The following is an 18,947-nucleotide window of genomic DNA, read 5'->3' as shown; positions in this document are numbered from 1 at the left end:
TGACAGGGTTTCGCCATGTTCCTCAGGATGGTCTGGAACTCCTGGGCTCAAGCAGTCTGCCTGCCTCAGCCTCCCAAAGTGCTGAGCTTACAGGCATGAGTTACAAAGCCTTGTGTTTTAGACATTATATTTCCCATGACCCTTCTGAAGAATAGTAATTATGATTATGAAAATTTCAAAGATACAATGGTAAGATCTGAGCGTCTTTGAAAGAATTACAGTAGTGCAGCTCAGGACCTCCTTTTGGACTGCCCTGTACTACCTGTGCACAGGTTACTTTCAGGCGATTTTGGTAACAAACTCAGACAAATGTATGACATTTAAACTGAGTTCTTGAAGTCATTGATCTTGTTTTATTAAAGTTGACCAGTTGGTGACAAACATTTACTTTTACAAAATTAATCAACTTGAGTTTGATGTGATGAGAGAATGATATTGATTGGGAGTGGTAAGCTCCACACATTTCCTAAGTAAAACTTAAAAAAGAGATCTTAGTTGACCAATACCCTCTTGGTTTGTTTGTATATTAAAAGATGTCTACATCTGAACAGTTAAACTTAAATATAAAGTTGAGCTTAAATACAAAGATTCCTTAGAACTCGAAAAGATAAGGGTGAACAAAACTCAAAACTATTTAATCCTCTGATGTTTACTTAGAAACAAAAACCCAAATGAAACTCAAAGTAGATATCCAAATCTAGATTTGTATATAAGTATTAGATTGAGATATTAGGCTCTGAAACAGGCAGAAATTCCACACGTACTGTTCTGTGCTCGGAAAACTTGGTGGAGTGGAACAGGCACAGTGGCTCATGCCTGTAATTCCAGCACTTTTGGAGGCCGAAGTGAGTGGATCACTTGAGCCCAGGAGTTCGAGACCAGCCTGGACAGCATGGTGAAACCCCATCTCTACAAAAAATACAAAAATTAAGCAGGTGTGGTATCATGTGCCTATAGTTCCAACCACTAGGGAGGCTGAGGTGGGAGGATCACTTGAGTCTGGAAGTCTGAGCCTTCAGTTAGCCGGGATTGCACCACTGCACTCCAGTCTGGGTGACAGAGCAAGACCCTATCTCAACAACAACAACAAAAAGAAAACTTGATGGAGTGATTTAAATACTGTTCTTTCCATTAGGATTAGATCTTTCCACCAGAATTTTCTGAATTTATTCCTTTTTTCTAGTTTATCCTAATGTAGTTGAACTAATTTAAACTGAACTTACCTTCCTGTAGCCAAGAATCTACATATCTACAAACTTATTTCTGAAGTTGAAGCTTTTCTTTTTTTTTTTTCAATTTTTGAGATGGAGTTTCACTCTTATTGCCCAGGCTGGAGTGCAGTGGAACGATCTCGGCTCACCGCAACCTCTCAGCCTCCACCATTAGCTGGGACTACAGGTGTGTGCCACCAAGCCCAGCTAATTTTTGTACTTTTTTTAGTAGAGACGAGTCAAGATGGTCTTTTTTTTTTTTTTAATTGCATTTTAGGTTTTGGGTCAAGATGGTCTTGATCTCTTGACCTCGTGATCCACCCACCTTGGCCTCCTAGAGTGCTGGGATTGCAGGCGTGAGCCACCGCACCCAGACCTGAAGTTGAGGCTTTAATAGAACACTTCTTTTGTATTTTTTCTTATTTTTGAGGTTGATTTGTTTTGGAATTGGGGCAGTACATAATTAACACTCTTCTAGAAGTATATAATAATTAATGTTACAAGTATAGATAATATTTATTACATACTTATAGTGAGCGTTGCAGTAGGTGCTTTACATATTTTGCTCCACTTATGCTTACAAATGAAATACTCTTATTCCCATTTGTAGATAGGGAAATTTGGGTTACAAATGTTAAATAATGACTGAGCATGGTGGCTCGTGCCTATAATCCCAGCACTTTGGGAGGCCGAGGCAGGTGGATCACCTGAGGTAGGGAGTTCGAGACCAGCCTGACCAACATGGAGAAACCCTGTCTCCACTAACAACACAAAATTAGGCCTGCGCGGTGGCTCACACCTGTAATCCCAGCACTTTGGGAGGCTGAGACGGGCGGATCACCTGAGGTCAGGAGTTCAAGACCAGCCTGGCCAAAATGCTGAAATCCCGTCTGTACTAAAAATATCAAAACTAGGCCGGGCGCGGTGGCTCAAGCCTGTAATCCCAGCACTTTGGGAGGCCGAGGCGGGTGGATCACGAGGTCAAGAGATCGAGACCATCCTGGTCAATATGGTGAAACCCCGTCTCTACTAAAAATACAAAAAATTAGCTGGGCATGGTGGCACATGCCTGTAATCCGAGCTACTCAGGAGGCTGAGGCAGGAGAATTGCCTGAACCCAGGAGGCAGAGGTTGCGGTGAGCCGAGATCGCGCCATTGCACTCCAGCCTGGGTAACAAGAGCGAAACTCCGTCTCAGAAAAAAAAAAAAAAAAAAAAAAAAAATATATCAAAACTATCCTGGCATGGTGGTGTGCGCCTGTAGTCACAGCTACTCAGGAGGCTTAGGCAGGAGGATTGCTTAAACCCAGGAGGTAGAAGTTGCAGTGAGCTAAGATCACGCCATTGCACTCCAGCCTGGGTGACAGAGTGAGACACTGTCTCAAAAAAAATACAAAATTAGCCAAATGTAGTGGCAGGTGCATATAATCCCAGCTTCTCAGGAAGCTGAGGTAGGAGAATCGCTTGAACGAGGGAGGTGGAGGTTGTGGTGAGCTGAGATTGCGCCATTGCACTGCATGCAGCCTGGGCAACAAGAGCAAAACTCTGTCTCAAAAAAAAAAAAAGGTTAAGTAATTTGTCCAAGATCTTGCAGCCAGTACCTGGAAGAACCCAAATTTGATCCCAGATCTCTCTTCCAAAGTTTGTGCTGCATACCCAAATCTATAGATTGTATGGTAATGAATGCTTAGAAATACTTAAGAATCTTCTTTGTTGGCCGGGCGCGGTGGCTCAAGCCTGTAATCCCAGCACTTTGGGAGGCCGAGGCGGGTGGATCACGAGGTCGAGAGATCGAGACCATCCTGGTCAACATAGTGAAACTCCGTCTCTACTAAAAATACAAAAAACTAGCTGGGCATGGTGGCGTGTGCCTGTAATCCCAGCTACTCAGGAGGCTGAGGCAGGAGAATTGCCTGAGCCCAGGAGGCGGAGGTTGTGGTGAGCCGAGATCGCGCCATTGCACTCCAGCCTGGGTAACAAGAGCGAAACTCCGTCTCAAAAAAAAAAAAAAAAAAAAGAATCTTCTTTGTTGTTCGATTAATGGAGATGAACATTCTTTATTAGGGAGGAAATTCATTTTTCAGCCATTGACATACTTAATGAGATGTTTTAAAACTAATTCTGTTTGTTTTTTTGTTTTGTTTTTGAGACGGAGTTTCGCTCTTGTTACCCAGGCTGGAGTGCAATGGCACAATCTCGGCTCACCGCAACCTCCACCTCCTGGGTTCAGGCAATTCTCCTGCCTCAGCCTCCCGAGTAGCTGGGATTGCAGGCATGCGCCACCATGCCCAGCTAATTTTTTGTATTTTTAGTAGAGACAGGGTTTCACCTTGTTGACCAGGATGGTCTCGATCTCTTGACCTCGTGATCTACCCGCCTCGACCTCCCAAAGTGCTGGGATTACAGGCTTGAGCCACCGCGCCCGGCCCAAAACTGTAATTCTAAGAGGATCTGCAACTGTTCTGCCCATTTCCATTTGCTTCTCCAAACCATTTCTGTAACAATATTCCCCCTTCCTCGGAAAGGTTGTCATCTGTTTTTCTGGAATTAGATTAGATTTGCAATCAATTGGGGTCAAGCTATCTTGCATTTTATCCCATCTCCTCCTATTCTAACTGAAGCACAGGGAATTAGAATTTGTTCAGGTCATGCAGTGATCACTGGCTCAGGTGGAGTACCATCAGCAGGATTTTCCTGGTCTTTTGTGCTTTGCACTTTGGTTTCAAAATCAATTAATTTCATAATAGAAAATTAGCACTTTAAAAGGCACAGATGTGATTTGGAAATTATGGGTAATTCTTAGATTGCATCTTTGTTAATGTTTTACATTAGCTTATCAGTATTCCCCAAACTATAATATATTTTGATATAGTGGTAATTATTGATGTGTACCTTTTTTCTACCAACTGTAAAATGATGTTATCTAAGTGAGAAGAAATGTAGGGACCTTTCGAGGATTTTATCAGATTTTTATGCACATTACTAATGTTTGGAAACCCAGAAGATTCCATTTTGTTTGTTTCTTTGTGTTTTGTTTTAGAGATGACTTCTCACTGTCTTGTCCAGGCTACTGTGGTAGCTATTCACAGACTCTAACATAGCACAGTACTGCCTCAAATTCCTGGTCTCAAGAGAGCTTTTCACGTCAACCTCCCAAGTAGCTGGGACTGCAGGCATGTGCCACTGAGTCTGGCCTGATTTTCTCCCAGTTTAGCCCTGGACTCTTTCTTTGAGCCATGTGTCTTTCAGAATTGTGCAGTGAAGTGTGCTGTGTTAATTCAGATGGAAGTCCAATTCCTGAATCCAAGCTGTACTCTTCAAAAGCACCAGTAATTTGCACTGGGTTATACAGAAAGAGTTCTGCACATTCTGGTAGCTCAGCCCAATGCACTCACCAGGGGTCAGTATGGAAGAATGTGGCATGTGCAGGTACTTGGGTCTGGGGGCATGAGAAATTATATTTAATTTCAGGCCTTTTTTGTATCCTGTAATCTTATATCCCTCTTTTGTATTTAATTTTCTGTATTATATATAGAAGTAACATAATTGGATTGGTGGTATGGGCTGTGTTGACAAAATCATTTCAGATTTACTGGGTATAAACATTAATGATGTCAGATGTCTGGAAATTTTTTCTTTTAGTCTAGTTTCCTATTTTGCATTTGGTTTAGTAGCTATTAATTTGACAAATTTGTACCTTTGTTCAGCTGTCGTAAATCATGTGACAGTGCAAAGGAGGAAAGAATATAAAGGGTGCCATATCAAAATTGGTAATTGTGTTCACTATTCATACAGTGCCCTTCAGAGAATTTTTTCACCCTGCTTTCTAAAACTCCCATGTAAAAGTTGGCTGTACTATTCATACCATATCATCAAATAGTTAATGTGCTTTTCTTAGAGTAGAACTGTCAGTCTAGGACTCTAAGAGGGCAGATTGCTACTTGCTATGTGCCAGAGGATGTAAATATATCATATTCCCCCCCCAACACACCCCTTTGAAATAGACAATGGAAGGGGAAAAAATAGGAAAATATGAACTGGGAAAGCATTATTATTCAACTTCCTTGCTGTTCCAGTCATCAAGATGTATTCTAAATATTTTCCGAGGTGTGTATGTATATCCTAAACTGGATTGACCTTTGATTTTTTTGAAGGAATGAAGGGTTTTGTTGAAACTGAAAATACACTCCACAGTGTGGGCCTGAGCATAGGGCCTGTTACACAATTTTTGTAAGTTTACATACTCTCTACTTGGGGTATGCCCTGTGTAAATAAAGAGGATGAAGTAAAGTTACCAAGTCATTTACTCGGTGTCTACCCTATGGAGAGGATAGTTCCTGTTATAGCTGAAGTGTTAATCAGCCATATGTTCCCTGCTTCCAGACTCTTATTTTCCTGCCTCATCTTCCCACTTAGAGAAGTGATTGTCATAATTCTTCATGGGAGGCAGAGGGACCAATGGTCTTTTTTTTTCTGAAATTACTTCATGCTAACTTAGAGTGTACCTATTGGGGATCGCAGAATTCTTGCCCTATTCTGTCTAGTGGAGGCAGGGTAGTTTCTTGATGGCCCAGGGTAGTGTCTACATCTGGATCTGGCTGGAGCCCTTGTTGAATGATCATCTGAAGCTTCCTGGTCTCTTGAGGGTTCCAGTGGGTACATTGAACCCAAAAGTTCAAGGTCCCAAAGTTTTGTTGTAGTGTGGATAACAAGGACAGTCTTTCTCTGATGTTTCCAGAAGATTCACACCATGAAAAGTTTCTCACCACAATATGTTAGTGGAGGAGGGCATCCAAGTTCTTGGCTTCTTGAACAAATAATTGGACAAAATGCACAAACAAAGCAAGGAAGGAACGAAGGGTTTTATTGAAAATGAAAGTACACTCCACAGTCTGGGAGTGGGCCTGAGCAGAGGGGCTCAAAGGCCTTTTTTTCTTTTTTTTTTACACATGGTATAAAAATTTAAATGTGCAGAGAATGTAGTAAAAATAAATATTTTATGTATCCTTTCAGAAATAATCCGTACACATATAAAACATGTATGTCATATATTTTGAATTCTTATTCTTTTTTTTTTTTTTTTTTTGAGACGGAGTTTCGCTCGTTACCCAGGCTGGAGTGCAATGGCGCGATCTCAGCTCACCGCAACCTCCGCCTCCTGGGTTCACTCAGTTCTCCTGCCTCAGCCTCCTGAGTAGCTGGGATTACAGGCACGCGCCACCATGCCCAGCTAACTTTTTGTATATTTAGTAGAGACGGGGTTTCACCATGTTGACCAAGTTGGTCTCGATCTCTCAACCTTGTGATCCACCCACCTCGGCCTCCCAAAGTGCTGGGATTACAGGCTTGAGCCACCGCACCCGGCCTGAATTTGTATTCTTTGCCTATATGAAGCCTGGCTTCTTTTTTTTTTTTTTTTTTTTTTTTTTTTTGAGATGGAGTTTGGCTCTTGTTACCCAGGCTGGAGTGCAATGGCGCAATCTCGGCTCACTGCAACCTCTGCCTCCTGGGTTCAGGCAATTCTCCTGCCTCAGCCTCCTGAGTGGCTGGGATTACAGGCACGTGCCACCATGTCCAGCTAATTTTTTGTATTTTTTTTAGTAGAAACAGGGTTTCACCATGTTGATCAGGATGGTCTCGATCTCTTGACCTCATGATCCACCTGCCTTGGCCTCCCAAAGCGCTGGGATTACAGACGTGAGCCACCGTGCCCGACCCTCTTAATGTTTTTGTTGTTTAAAATGGTCAGATTTTATAGAGCAGATGAAAGGCCATTGGTAGCACGTATTTGCAAGGCCTTCTGTAATTTTTGAAGGCCTTCTACACAACTTTTCTCCTGATGCTCATAACAGCCCCATGAGGTAGGTAAAGCAGGATTTTCCTTTTTTATCTACACGAAATTTGAAGCTTAAAGAATTATATGACTTCATCAAGGTTGTTATGTGACACAATGGAACTGGAGTCAGAGCCCAAGTCTTACGGCTGTTAGTCCAGAATTCTTGTTGCCATTTTGCCTCTCAAACATGATGGCTTGAGGGGATCTACTATCCTGTATCTTCTTTTATGAGATGTCAGAAATACTGTGAGTAGCTAATTGTGGAAGAAGTTTTATACTGTATTTTGGTAGTAGTGGTGTGGTAGTTACAACCTCACAGTTCAGAAATATGACCTTTTTGATTTATTTCCTACAAAGCAGTTTATAAACATCAGTGCCGCTTTTGTTACATGTGGACACCATGACTGACTTTATTCAGGCAACTGAGTGTTGAAAACAAGGCCTTTTATCCCTTGATAGCTGTGTACCTGCCATGGCTAGGAGCCAAGGGGATAAACCTGTCCAAGGGTTTTCCCCTTGATGCCAGAGTAGAATCTGAACAAGCATTTGATAGAGTGCCTGACTCTGTTTCCTTCCCTCATAATTGAGGTAAAAATGCTTAACACCAGCAACAAACTGTTTTCTAGATTTCTAAGTCATCTCCTAAGGGGAAAAATGAGTGGGTGAGAGGGAAAGTTTCAGATAGTAGGCTCTCATGGGGCTGATTTTGTTTGTTTGTTTGTTTGTTTGTTTTGAGACAGTATTGCCCTGTTGCCAGGAGGGAGTGCAGTGCCGTAATCTCAGCTCATTGCAACCTCCTCCTCCCAGGTTCAAGCAATTCTCCTGCCTCAGCCTCCCGAGTAGCTGGGACTACAGGCATGCAGCACCACACCCAGCTAATTTTTTGTATTTTAGTAGAGATGAAGTTTCACCATGTTGGCCACGCTGGTCTTGATCTCCTGACTTCGTGATCCTCACACCTCACCCTCCCAAAGTGCTGAATTTGCAGGTGTGAGCCACTGTGCCTGGCCTGGGGATGATTTTTTAGTGCAAGAATGACTTATTCGTTCACAATGGAGAAATGCGCCAGAGAGTCCTTGCATAATCAGACTTTAAAGCTTCTGTCATTGCAAAATAATTCTTACATTCTTAAATGTTAGGCAGTCCAGATGGCAAGTTGATGAAAAGATCAGCTGAGCTCTGCGTATGAAAAGAAAATCTCTAAATGTTCCTCTGAAGGGATGGCCTATCTCCTATAGTTATAAGCATCTCGCTTCTAGTTCCTGATTGTAAAATTAAGGGGAAGCATGAGGAAAGAGTTTACATTTTTTTCTTACATAGTAGAATTTACATTTTATAAACTTTATAAAATTTACTATTTATACTTATAACATGTACATTTAATACTTTATAAAATATGTATTTTATAAGATATATTTTATATCTATGGGTTAATAAAGATTATAATCCAATATGAAAGTCATTATATTTGCCATACTGTAATGATTCAGTTTTTATTCAGTAACTAGATTGCTATATTTATATATATGTATATGCATTTTTTTTCATTCACAGGTCAACTGTAAACTATATTCTTTTTTTTTTTTTTTTTTTTTTTTTGAGACGGAGTTTTGCTCTTGTTACCCAGGCTGGAGTGCAATGGCGTGATCTCGGCTCACCGCAACCTCCGCCTCCTGGGTTCAGGCAATTCTCCTGCCTCAGCCTCCTGAGTAGCTGGGATTACAGGCACGCACCACCATGCCCAGCTAATTTTTTGTATTTTTAGTAGAGACGGGGTTTCACCATGTTGACCAGGATGGTCTAGATCTCTCGACCTCGTGATCCGCCCGCCTCGGCCTCCCAAAGTGCTGGGATTATAAGCTTGAGCCACCGCGCCCGGCCAACTGTGAACTATATTCTTATTTGTTACTTTTTGTTTCCTGCTCTGGACATAGAAGATGAGAAATTATACTAATTTGCGTATTTCCATTTGGTCAGTTTAGTGTTACAGTGTTCTTAAACAAAAATAAGATGTAATTTGACTTCTCAAAGCAAAGTTTGGGACAGAGCATCTACTCTACAGAGATGAGAAATCATTATCGGACCAATGTTGGGATTTTTACTAAAGCCTTGTAGTTATCTTAGCATGTATTAGGAAATGCCAAATGACTAAGCCTAAGAATGGTTGCCATGGGGTCCATCACTTTCTCTGCCATCGGCACAGAATGTGCCTTTCCAACGCCACCCACAACTCCACCCTGCACAGCTGTGTCTCAGTTGCCTCAACCTGCACACAGCATCCTTAACCAAACTATAAGCACCTTTAAGACCTAATTCAAATCACCCTCCTCCATGAAACTTTCTCTGACTGACTTTATTGCCATATTCATCTCTTAGGGTTGGCGGTGCTTTTTACCTTCTTTAAAATATCAGGACTCCCTTTCCCCATAAGAACTCCACATTCAGCCTTGTATGATGATTACATAGATGTGGACTCAAGTTTCATCTCGTCTACCACACTAATGTACTTGAGAGCCAGCTTCTGTATCTCATCCTTTTTAAGAAAAAAGAAATCTCCTATTGGACCTGGACAGGAACTCCTTTTTGAAAAAGCAGTTGAACGTTAAAGACATATAAAAGCAGCTACAACTCTTCAGTAAATCAGAACGTTGTTGGAAAGCATAAAGCCTGTGCTAATCAGTGTCCTTTTGGAAAAACAATACTCTGCCACTATCCCTGGGGATAAATAAGAAGCATAAATTTCAATAGAGCCAGAATAAGACACTAAGAAGAAAGTAGTTCTAAACCTGAGGGTTAAGATTCTGTTTAGACTTGCTTGGGAAAGTTTCCCAGGACTGAAAAATGGGTTTATTTTGTTAAATACCAGCTACATTATCTTCATTTTCTTTGGGGCTTCGGAACAGGTTAATAAATGAATTGTTCATGTGATGGGAAGTGACTGGGTTCTTAATGAATAAACTCCTGGAAGACTTGACTTACTATTGCAGCAGAATGTCTCCAATTGAAAGGAGGCTTTAGGTTATCGCCTGCCTTCAGATTTTTCTCAGGCCATAAAAGCACTGATACTGTTGGTATCTTTTGTTTGTTTTCTCCTGGGGGATTCATAAACAAAGTCTATTGTCACTTAATTTAGTCCCAGGCGTCTTAGAAAAATGACCCTATTCCTTTATGTGATCTGTTGGATAGTTCAACTTAAGTGGAAACTGTAGAATGTTCCATATTTTAGACAACAGCCAACTCCCAAGCATTTATGTTTCAAAAACTGGGACACCTTCCCAGATAGGTTTATGAATCCTTTAATTTCTCCTGCCAGACTCATTAACGCAGCCTGTTCACCTTGGGAAAATCATAGTTCCAGACTTTCTGTAAAAATCTTCGTCCTAAGTGAATGTGGTAGTTGATTTGAGAACATTCAGCCTCAAGTAGTTTATTCTGAAACCTGTTTGTTGTGACTTTGACTGGCAGAGAATAATTAAGGTGAAACAGTAGTGTAACCATCTAATATACAAATTATCTACATTTAAAAACTTGAAATTCAATAAATTTTTAAATTTCACATCTCAGATTTTATTGACTCATAAAGCTGGGAAGAACCTCAGCCAGTGTTTGACCAGTATTTCTTAATTTTTTCTTGTCTTGTGGATCTTTTTGAGATTGTGATGGCTGTTATGGATATTCTTCTCAGAAAAATGTGCATACACACAAATGCTTGCATTCAATTTCGAGATGATCTCAGACTCCCAAAGCCTGTTCATGGAGCCTAGGGGAAGAAATTCCCATTCTAGTTTAAAGTCTGTCTTTAGGGGCTGAGAGAAGTTAAGTGCTACTACCTGAAGTCACACAGCTTCTATAGCTAAATGCTGTAGCAAAGTGGCAGGGTTTTTCTTTTGTTTTTTGTGGTTTTTTTTTTGTTTTGTTTTGTTTTTTGTGGGCTTTTTTTCCCCATTTCCTGCTACACCCATCATATTCTTTTATTTTTTATTTTTATTTTTGGAGATGGAATTTCACTCTGTCTCCCAAGCTGGAGTACAGTGGTATGATCTTGGTTCACTGCAACCTCCATCTCCCAGGTTCAAGCAATTCTTATGCTTCAGCCTCCTGAGTAGCTGGGACTACAAGTACGCATCACTATGCCCGTCTAATTTTTTTTTTTTGTATTTTTAGTAGTGACAGGGTTTCACCATATTGGCCAGGCTGGTCTGGAACTCTTGACCTCGTGATCCACCTGCCTCAGCCTCCCAAAGTGCTGGGATTGCAGGCATGAGCTACCACGCCTGGCCCCATCATGTTCTTTATGGAAGTCAAGCAGGTGTCTCCAAGTACTTGGTGCTTATCCCTTTTCCTGCCTTTGTTTGCTATATCATTTAAACAGCATTACCCAAGTTCCTTCTCTGTTTTAGTCATTGATGCATTAGGATGAGGGATGTGCTAAATTCTCTTTCATTTTCTCATTGTTCTGTTTATAATAGTTTATTGATACTAATATGTAAAGCATCAGCAGTGTCTTCTCTAAAATTTGGTCATTAAATTAGCAGCTATTTATGATGCTTTTCATAACCTTTTCTCTTACAGTTTTCCATCGTAAGAGGACAGTTTTATTTCCAATGAGTAAACACTTAATATAAGAGACCCTTCTTTTTGAAGTCCAGATTTCTATCTTCAGAATAAGGAGTAGCTGATAATGTGGCATAGCTCAGCTTCTAATTTAATGCTTCCACAGGCTAGGAGCCAGCACTTGGCCCCTGATTTGAAGAGTACATGTAGAGGTAGGAATCATAATGATAAGAAGAAGTTCACTTCTTTTTTCTCTCTCTTTGTCATGTTCTTTCTAACATAAGAAAAATTAGTAAGCATCCCCCCACTAGATACATACTCATAAAATATTAGCTACACCAATGTTAAATGCATTATAACAATACATTAAAACATAAAGGATGGGCTTTTTATAAAACAGAAGCTCTGTTATGTTCTTCCTGAGCCCCAAGGGATCATGTAACTTCTTCTTTGAGGAATCACTTCACTCCTTTTTGGAGATCACTCTTCTAATTCTTTTTTTTTTTTTTTTTTTTTTGAGACGGAGTTTCGCTCTTGTTACCCAGGCTGGAGTGCAATGGCGCGATCTCGGCTCACCACAACCTCCGCCTCCTGGGTTCAGGCAATTCTCCTGCCTCAGCCTCCTGAGTAGCTGGGATTACAGGCACGCGCCACCATGCCCAGCTAATTTTTGTATTTTTAGTAGAGACGGGGTTTCACCATGTTGACCAGGGTGGTCTCGATCTCTTGACCTCGTGATCCACCCGCCTCGGCCTCCCAAAGTGCTGGGATTACAGGCTTGAGCCACCGCGCCCGGCCCACTCTTCTAATTCTTTAGGCCTGTCTCAAGTCCCTCCTCTTGCTTGTTTGATTTCACTATTTTAACTGTATGACTGGATCGTAAACACCTTGAGATTAGAGACCAGATGGAGTCTTATCTTTGTATCCTGCAACAATGCCTAGCACAGTTTCAAGTTTGTCATAATTATTCAGTATATACTTGTTGGTTAATTTCTTGGAATCATCTCAGAGCATTATTTCACTAATTATTACTAAAAAGGAAAAAAAATCTTCAGTTTTATTTTAGTAATTCTGGGTATTATTCCTCAAGCTATTTATCTTCTAGGATTAAAGACAAGTGAGCCTATCTGTACTTACAGTTTTGTGGAAATAGATATATCTGATGAAGTGGTTTAATTGGACATAATGAGAATGGTGCAGTGTGAGAACCGAACCCGAATCAGCACCCGCATCTGTTTTCGTTTCCTGAGATTTCGGTTAATTGATTCTTGATCAAATGACAGAGTGCCAAAGCATAATGTTTTCTTTTTCTTTTTCTTTTTCTTTACTTTATCGAGTTCATTTATGCTGACATTATTGATGCTCCCACCATTCCCAGGATAGTATAAAGTACTACCTTGCATTTTATATTTTGCAGTCTCTCTTCTGTTACTCTAAACCACCACTATGTTCTTGGATTCTAAAAACCCTTCCAAATTTCTGAAATAAATTGTTCACAGTTATGCTTAACAATTCTTCATAGTGATTGGTTCCATGAATCTCAAAGACCTAACATCATTACCTTGTTCTTAGGGCATTTCTACTTTTTCATCTTTTCTTTCTGGGTAGAGAAACTAAACCTAGGCCAAGGCTGAGCATACTGGCTCATGCCTGTAGTCCCAGCACTGGGAGGCTGAGGCAGGAGGATCACTTAAGCCCAGAAGTTTGATATCAGCTTAGGCAACATAGGGAGATTTGGTCTGTACAATAAAATTCTAAAAGCTTTGCCAGGCTTCATGGCACATGCCGTTAGTCTCAGCTACTGGGAAGGCTAAAGCAGGAGGATGACTTAAGTCCAAGAGGTGGAGACTGTATTGAGCCGTGACGGTGCCACTGCCCTTCAGCCTGGAAACAGAACAAGACTCCATCTCCAAATTAAATGAATGAATGACTGCAGAAATAAGACCCATTTATAGTCATCTGCAATCAAGAATCAAGATAGCAAAAGAGATGAAAAGCAAGCCCTGGTGCCCAGATTTGCACTTTGTGGTTTTTTGTTTTTGTTTTTTTTGGGACGGAGTTTTGGTCTTGTTGGCCAGGATGGAGCGTAATGGCGTGATCTCAGCTCACCGCAACCTCTGCCTCCTGGGTTCAAGCAGTTATCCTGCCTCAGCCTCCAGAGTAGCTGGGATTACAGGCATGCACCATCATACCCTGCTAATTTTTGGTATTTTTAGTAGAGACGGGGTTTCTCCATGTTAGCCAGGCTGATCTCAAACTCCTGACCTCAAGTGATCTGCCCACCTTGGCCTTCCAAAGTGCTGGGATTATAGGTGTGAGCCACCGTGTCCGGCCCAGATTTGTGCTTTGTATCTCCATGGATTATATCATTTCTTCATGAAAGGTACAGTAGTGCTCTTTGCTTTCCAATGTAATTGACTAATTCCAGATCATAGCTGTTAACAGATTCTGATTTAAAGGCTTTGAGATTTTTAATTTATTTGTTTGATAGATGTATCAGTCATTTTTTCTTCTAACAGACACCCTAAAAATGTCATGAGCTTAAAATGACTTGGGGCTTATTTTTCTTGCCCATGGGTTGTTTGAGATGGCTTTGCTTCAGGCTGCAGGTTGAGGGTTAAGTTCAGGTCTGCTTCGCATGTCTCTCCTTTTTGTACTACCATGGTCTCACGGGGAATGTCAAGGGTGCAGGCCAAACCACCCAGGCACATTTAAAAGCCTCTGCTCATATTGTGTCTCCTAAAACTCCATTGGCCCAAACATGTCAGTGGCCTATATTACATTATGTTACATTAACAGTGTTAGCAAGCACACAGTACTGCACCTCTCAGAAAGGAATGACATAATCCATGGAGACTCCTGTTAACTGCAAATGTGGACTCCGGTGCTTGTTTTTCATCTCTTTTGCCATCCTGACTTGCTCAAGGTCAGCAGAGCTGACTCAGTTTATAGCAGGAGGCGGTACAGACTTAAAAGACAGAGGATCTGGATGTGAAATCCTATGCAAGTGAAAAATTGAGGTAAATAATTCAATCTCCCGCTATAGGGAAGCAAGCCATTAAAACAGTAATTTGCTAATATAGTCCTGTGTACTGTAAACGTGACAATACTTTTCTTTTAATGGGAAGATTACATCTTATTTGACTACATTATTTTGAAAGTTCTCCAATGCTCTGAATTTCTTTTAAGAATGCCGCTTTAATTGAAAATTGTTGTTTAGTAGAATAAGTGTAAGTAGAGAAGATTGTAATATTAATTGCCTTCCATGCCTTGTTTGAGAAAGAACTGGAGTTGCTAATTGATTGGGAAAACTTAAAGGATAGGTTTTAAAAGGATAGCATAGAAAACTGCCTATGTCTTGTAAATAAACTATTGAGAGATGTAAGTTAAACTTCAAATTAAGGTAGGGGGAACAGAGTTAAGCTAGGTTAACTCAGTGTGAAAGCTGATTTCTGAGACTCAGAAAGGCACCTCAAAAAGGCATTAAAGTATCTCCTCTTAGACAAGTAGGGAGAAAGTTCAGAAGTACTGTGTTATATAATATAATCTTATGATTACCTAGCAACCTAATTGAAGTCAATTTTAATATATGTTGTAAGTATAAATATGAGTTTGTATGTTGTTAACGCCTACTATATTCTGCAGTGGAATTAATGTTCCATAGGGAAAACCTTTTTCTTTTTGAAGTAAAGCTGGGTGTGTCAACTTGAATTGTTCTATTTTCTTTATTGCCTTATCTTTATCCTTGAATAGAAAACAACTTTTTTTTAAAATCATTTCATTCTTTTATTTATTTATTTATTTATTTATTTTTAATTGCATTTTAGGTTTTGGGGTACATGTGAAGAACATGCAAGATTGTTGCATAGGTACACATATGGCAGTGTGGTTTGCTGCCTTCCGTCCCCTCGCCTGTGTCTGTCATTTCTCCCCATGCTATCTCTTCCCACCTCCCCACTCCCTGTCCCTCCCCCATTTCCCCCCAACGGACCCCAGTGTGTAGTGCTCCCCTCCCTGTGTCCATGTGTTCTCATTGTTCAACACCCACCTATGAGTGAGAGCATGTGGTGTTTGATCTTCTGCTCTTGTGTCAGTTTGCTGAGAATGATGGTTTCCAGGTTCATCCATGTCCCTACAAAGGACGTGAACTCATCGTTTTTGATGGCTGCGTAAAATTCCATGGTGTATATGTACCACATTTTCCCTATCCAGTCTACCATCGATGGGCATTTGGGTTGGTTCCAGGTCTTTGCTATTGTAAACAGTGCTGCAATGAACAGTCGTGTGCATGTGTCCTTATAGTAGAATGATTTATAATCCTTTGGATATATACCCAGTAATGGGATTGCTGGGTCAAATGGGATTTCTATTTTTAGGTCCTTGAGGAATCGCCACACTGTCTTCCACAATGGTTAAATTAATTTACATTCCCACCAACAGTGTAAAAGTGTTCCTATTTCTCCACATCCTCTCCAGCATCTGTTGTTTCCCGATTTTTTAATGATCGCCATTCTAACTGGTGTGAGATGGTATCTCAATGTGGTTTTGATTTGCATTTCTGTAATGACCAGTGATGATGAGCATTTTTTCATATGTTTGTTGGCCGCCTGTATGTCTGCTTTTGTAAAGTGTCTGTTCACATCCTTCGCCCATTTTTGAATGGGCTTGTTTGTTTTTCTCTTGTAGATCTGTTTTAGTTCTTTGTAAATTCTGGATATCAGCCCCTTGTCAGATGGGTAGACTGCAAGAAAACATCTTTTTATCTTTAAAATAGCATGTTTTACTACCTAAATTAATAATATTTAGGTTAATATAGGCACACAGAATTCACTTCATTTAGACAGATTAGAATACTATGGAAACTCAAAGGAAATGGTGCTTTTTTTTTTCTTTTTTTTTTTTTTTTTTTTTGAGATGGAGTCTCACTCTATTGCCCAGGCTGAAGTGCAATGATGCAATCTCAGATCACTGTAACGTCTACTTCCTGGGTTCAAGCAATTCTCCTGCTTCAGCCTCATGAGTAGGTGGGACTTCAGGTGCATGCCACCATGCCCAGCTGATTTTTATATTTTTACTAGAGATGGGATTTCACCATGTTGGCCAGGCTAGTCTTGAACTCCTGACCTCAAGTAATCTGCCTGCCTCAGACTTCCAAAGTGCTGGGATTACAGGCATGAGCCACTGCCTCTAACTAAGAAATGGTGCTTTGTTACAGTGTGCTTTATTCCAGTTGTGTTTCCTTTGAAGTCACAAACAAGGAAACTAAAGGAGATATGTATTGCAAAGCTATGTAATATTATGTAGAACCTAGTCCACTTTTTTTTCTTTCATGGAATTCAAAGTTCATTTTATCCCTGGTATGTGTATCTGGCTTTACAAAACAAATGTATCCATAGGAATGTGTTTCTAAATGTTTTTAAAAACTTTTTGTTTTTAATTACAGAATCACAGGAAGTTTCAAAAACAGTACAAGGTCTTATGTACCTATCATGTAGCTTCCCCAGTGATGACATTAGGCCAATTTAAAAATCATTGATAGGGGCTGGGCACAGTAATTCACGCCTATAATCCCAGCTGTTTGGGAAGCTGAGGTGTGTGGATCACTTGAGCCCAGAGTTTAACACCAGGTTAGGCAACATGGTGAAACTCCATCTCTATAAATAATGCCAAAAAAATTAGCTGGGCGTGGTGGCATTGTGCCTGTAGTCCCAGCTACTCGGGAGGCTGAGGCCAGAGGATCACCTGAGCCTCAGAGGTTGAGGCTGCAGTGAGTGATGATCGCACCACTGCATGGCAGCCTGGGTGATAGAATGAGACCCTGTCCCGCATCCCAGAAAAACTGAGGGGCCATCTGTGCATTCTTTAATAAACCTGAATTATAAAGCGTCCTGTAGGGATCCTTATGTCATTGTTGCTTTATTTATTGCTTGAGCACATTCTGCTCCATTCTCCCCATCTTCACATTGCACCATTGATTGGGAGGGGATTAAGTCTTATGTACTTTTCTGGTGCATTTTCCCCCAACAGCCTGAAAGATATGCAAGCTCCATTTTACTGCTTACGTTGAAGAAACATTTGGTTGAATATTCAGATTTCTTGTTTTGAGTTTTTTTTGGTGGTGTTTGAAAACTTGAAAGGTTCTATATATTTTTTTACATCATTTCTCTCTCTCTTTTTTTTTTCTAGCCTGAAAATGAAATTTCTTCAGACTGCAATCATGTAAGTATGGATTTTCTGTGATGCACCATATGTGCTTTATAGACAGATTTCGGGTTGCTCTTCCTCTTGTTCTGGGAAGTGCTATGTTTTCTTACAGTCTCTTAATCTTAAAAGGACAACAAACTTTAAGGACCTTGGTAAAGTCAACAAATAATCCTTCATTGTCGAAGCCTGAAGTTTCTCCTAAATAATATTTATGTACTTAAATTTTTCTTCAGTTACAGCTACCATGTGAAAATAATTGTCTGCTTATCAAGTCTGCAACTTTGGAATTTCCTATTTTAAAGCTCTCTCATTTAGTTATCACACAGTCATCTTCTATTTGTCAGACACTCTGGTAGCACATTAAAAGGAGACTGATGTGAAATCAAGTCTGTGCAAAAAGTATTGAGTGCTTTGGTAGAAGTTTATACAGAAGCCATTGGAGACACAGAAATGAATTTTGTCCAGGTGAGTTGATGTCAGGAAAGGCTTAATAATGGACATGAGAGGCCGGGCGCGGTGGCTCAAGCCTGTAATCCCAGCACTTTGGGAGGCCGAGGCGGGTGGATCACGAGGTCAAGAGATCGAGACCAGCCTGGTCAACATGGTGAAACCCCGTCTCTACTAAAAATACAAAAAATTAGCTGGGCATGGTGGCATGTGCCTGTAATCCCAGCTACTCAGGAGGCTGAGGCAGGAGAATTGCCTGAACCCAGGAGGCGGAGGTTGCGGTGAGCCGAGATCGTGCCATTGCACTCCAGCCTGGGTTAACAAGAGCGAAACTCTGTCTCAAAAAAAAAAAAAAAAAAAAAAAAAAAAAAAAAAAATAATGGACATGAGGCCAGGCATGGTGGCTCACACCTGTAATCCTCGCTCTTTGGGAGGCTGAGGCAGGTGGATCACTTGAGACCAGGAGTCTGAGAACAGCCCAGCATGGCAAAACCATGTCTCCACTAAAAAAAATAAAAATTAGCTGGACATGGTGGTGCATGCCTGTAATCCCAGCTACTCCCGAGGCTGAGGAAGGAGAATTGTTTGAAGCCAGGAGGCAGAGGTTTCAGTGAGCCAAGATGGTGCCACTGCACTCCAACCTGGGCAACAGAGCGAGACTCTGTCATTCATTCCTTCATAAATAAATAAATAAGT

At 40.7% G+C, this 18,947-nt stretch overlaps 1 protein-coding gene across 1 annotated transcript in view; it reads left to right on the top strand.

Annotated features, from left to right (window-relative positions):
• Positions 1 to 18,947, top strand: part of GLG1 (golgi glycoprotein 1) — a 161,150-nt gene that overhangs the window by 66,072 nt on the left and 76,131 nt on the right. Inside the window, exon 2 of the mRNA XM_010350699.3 lies at positions 17,787 to 17,819. Within this exon, the coding sequence (XP_010349001.3) occupies positions 17,787 to 17,819 (33 nt within the window). The remainder of the gene's footprint in view (positions 1 to 17,786; positions 17,820 to 18,947) is intronic.

The sequence above is a fragment of the Saimiri boliviensis genome, chromosome 1 (assembly GCF_048565385.1).
Source record: "Saimiri boliviensis isolate mSaiBol1 chromosome 1, mSaiBol1.pri, whole genome shotgun sequence".
Taxonomy (NCBI): Eukaryota; Metazoa; Chordata; class Mammalia; order Primates; family Cebidae; genus Saimiri; species Saimiri boliviensis.
The sequence above is the reverse complement of the archived record's forward strand: the minus strand, read 5'-3'. Positions and strand labels throughout refer to the sequence as shown.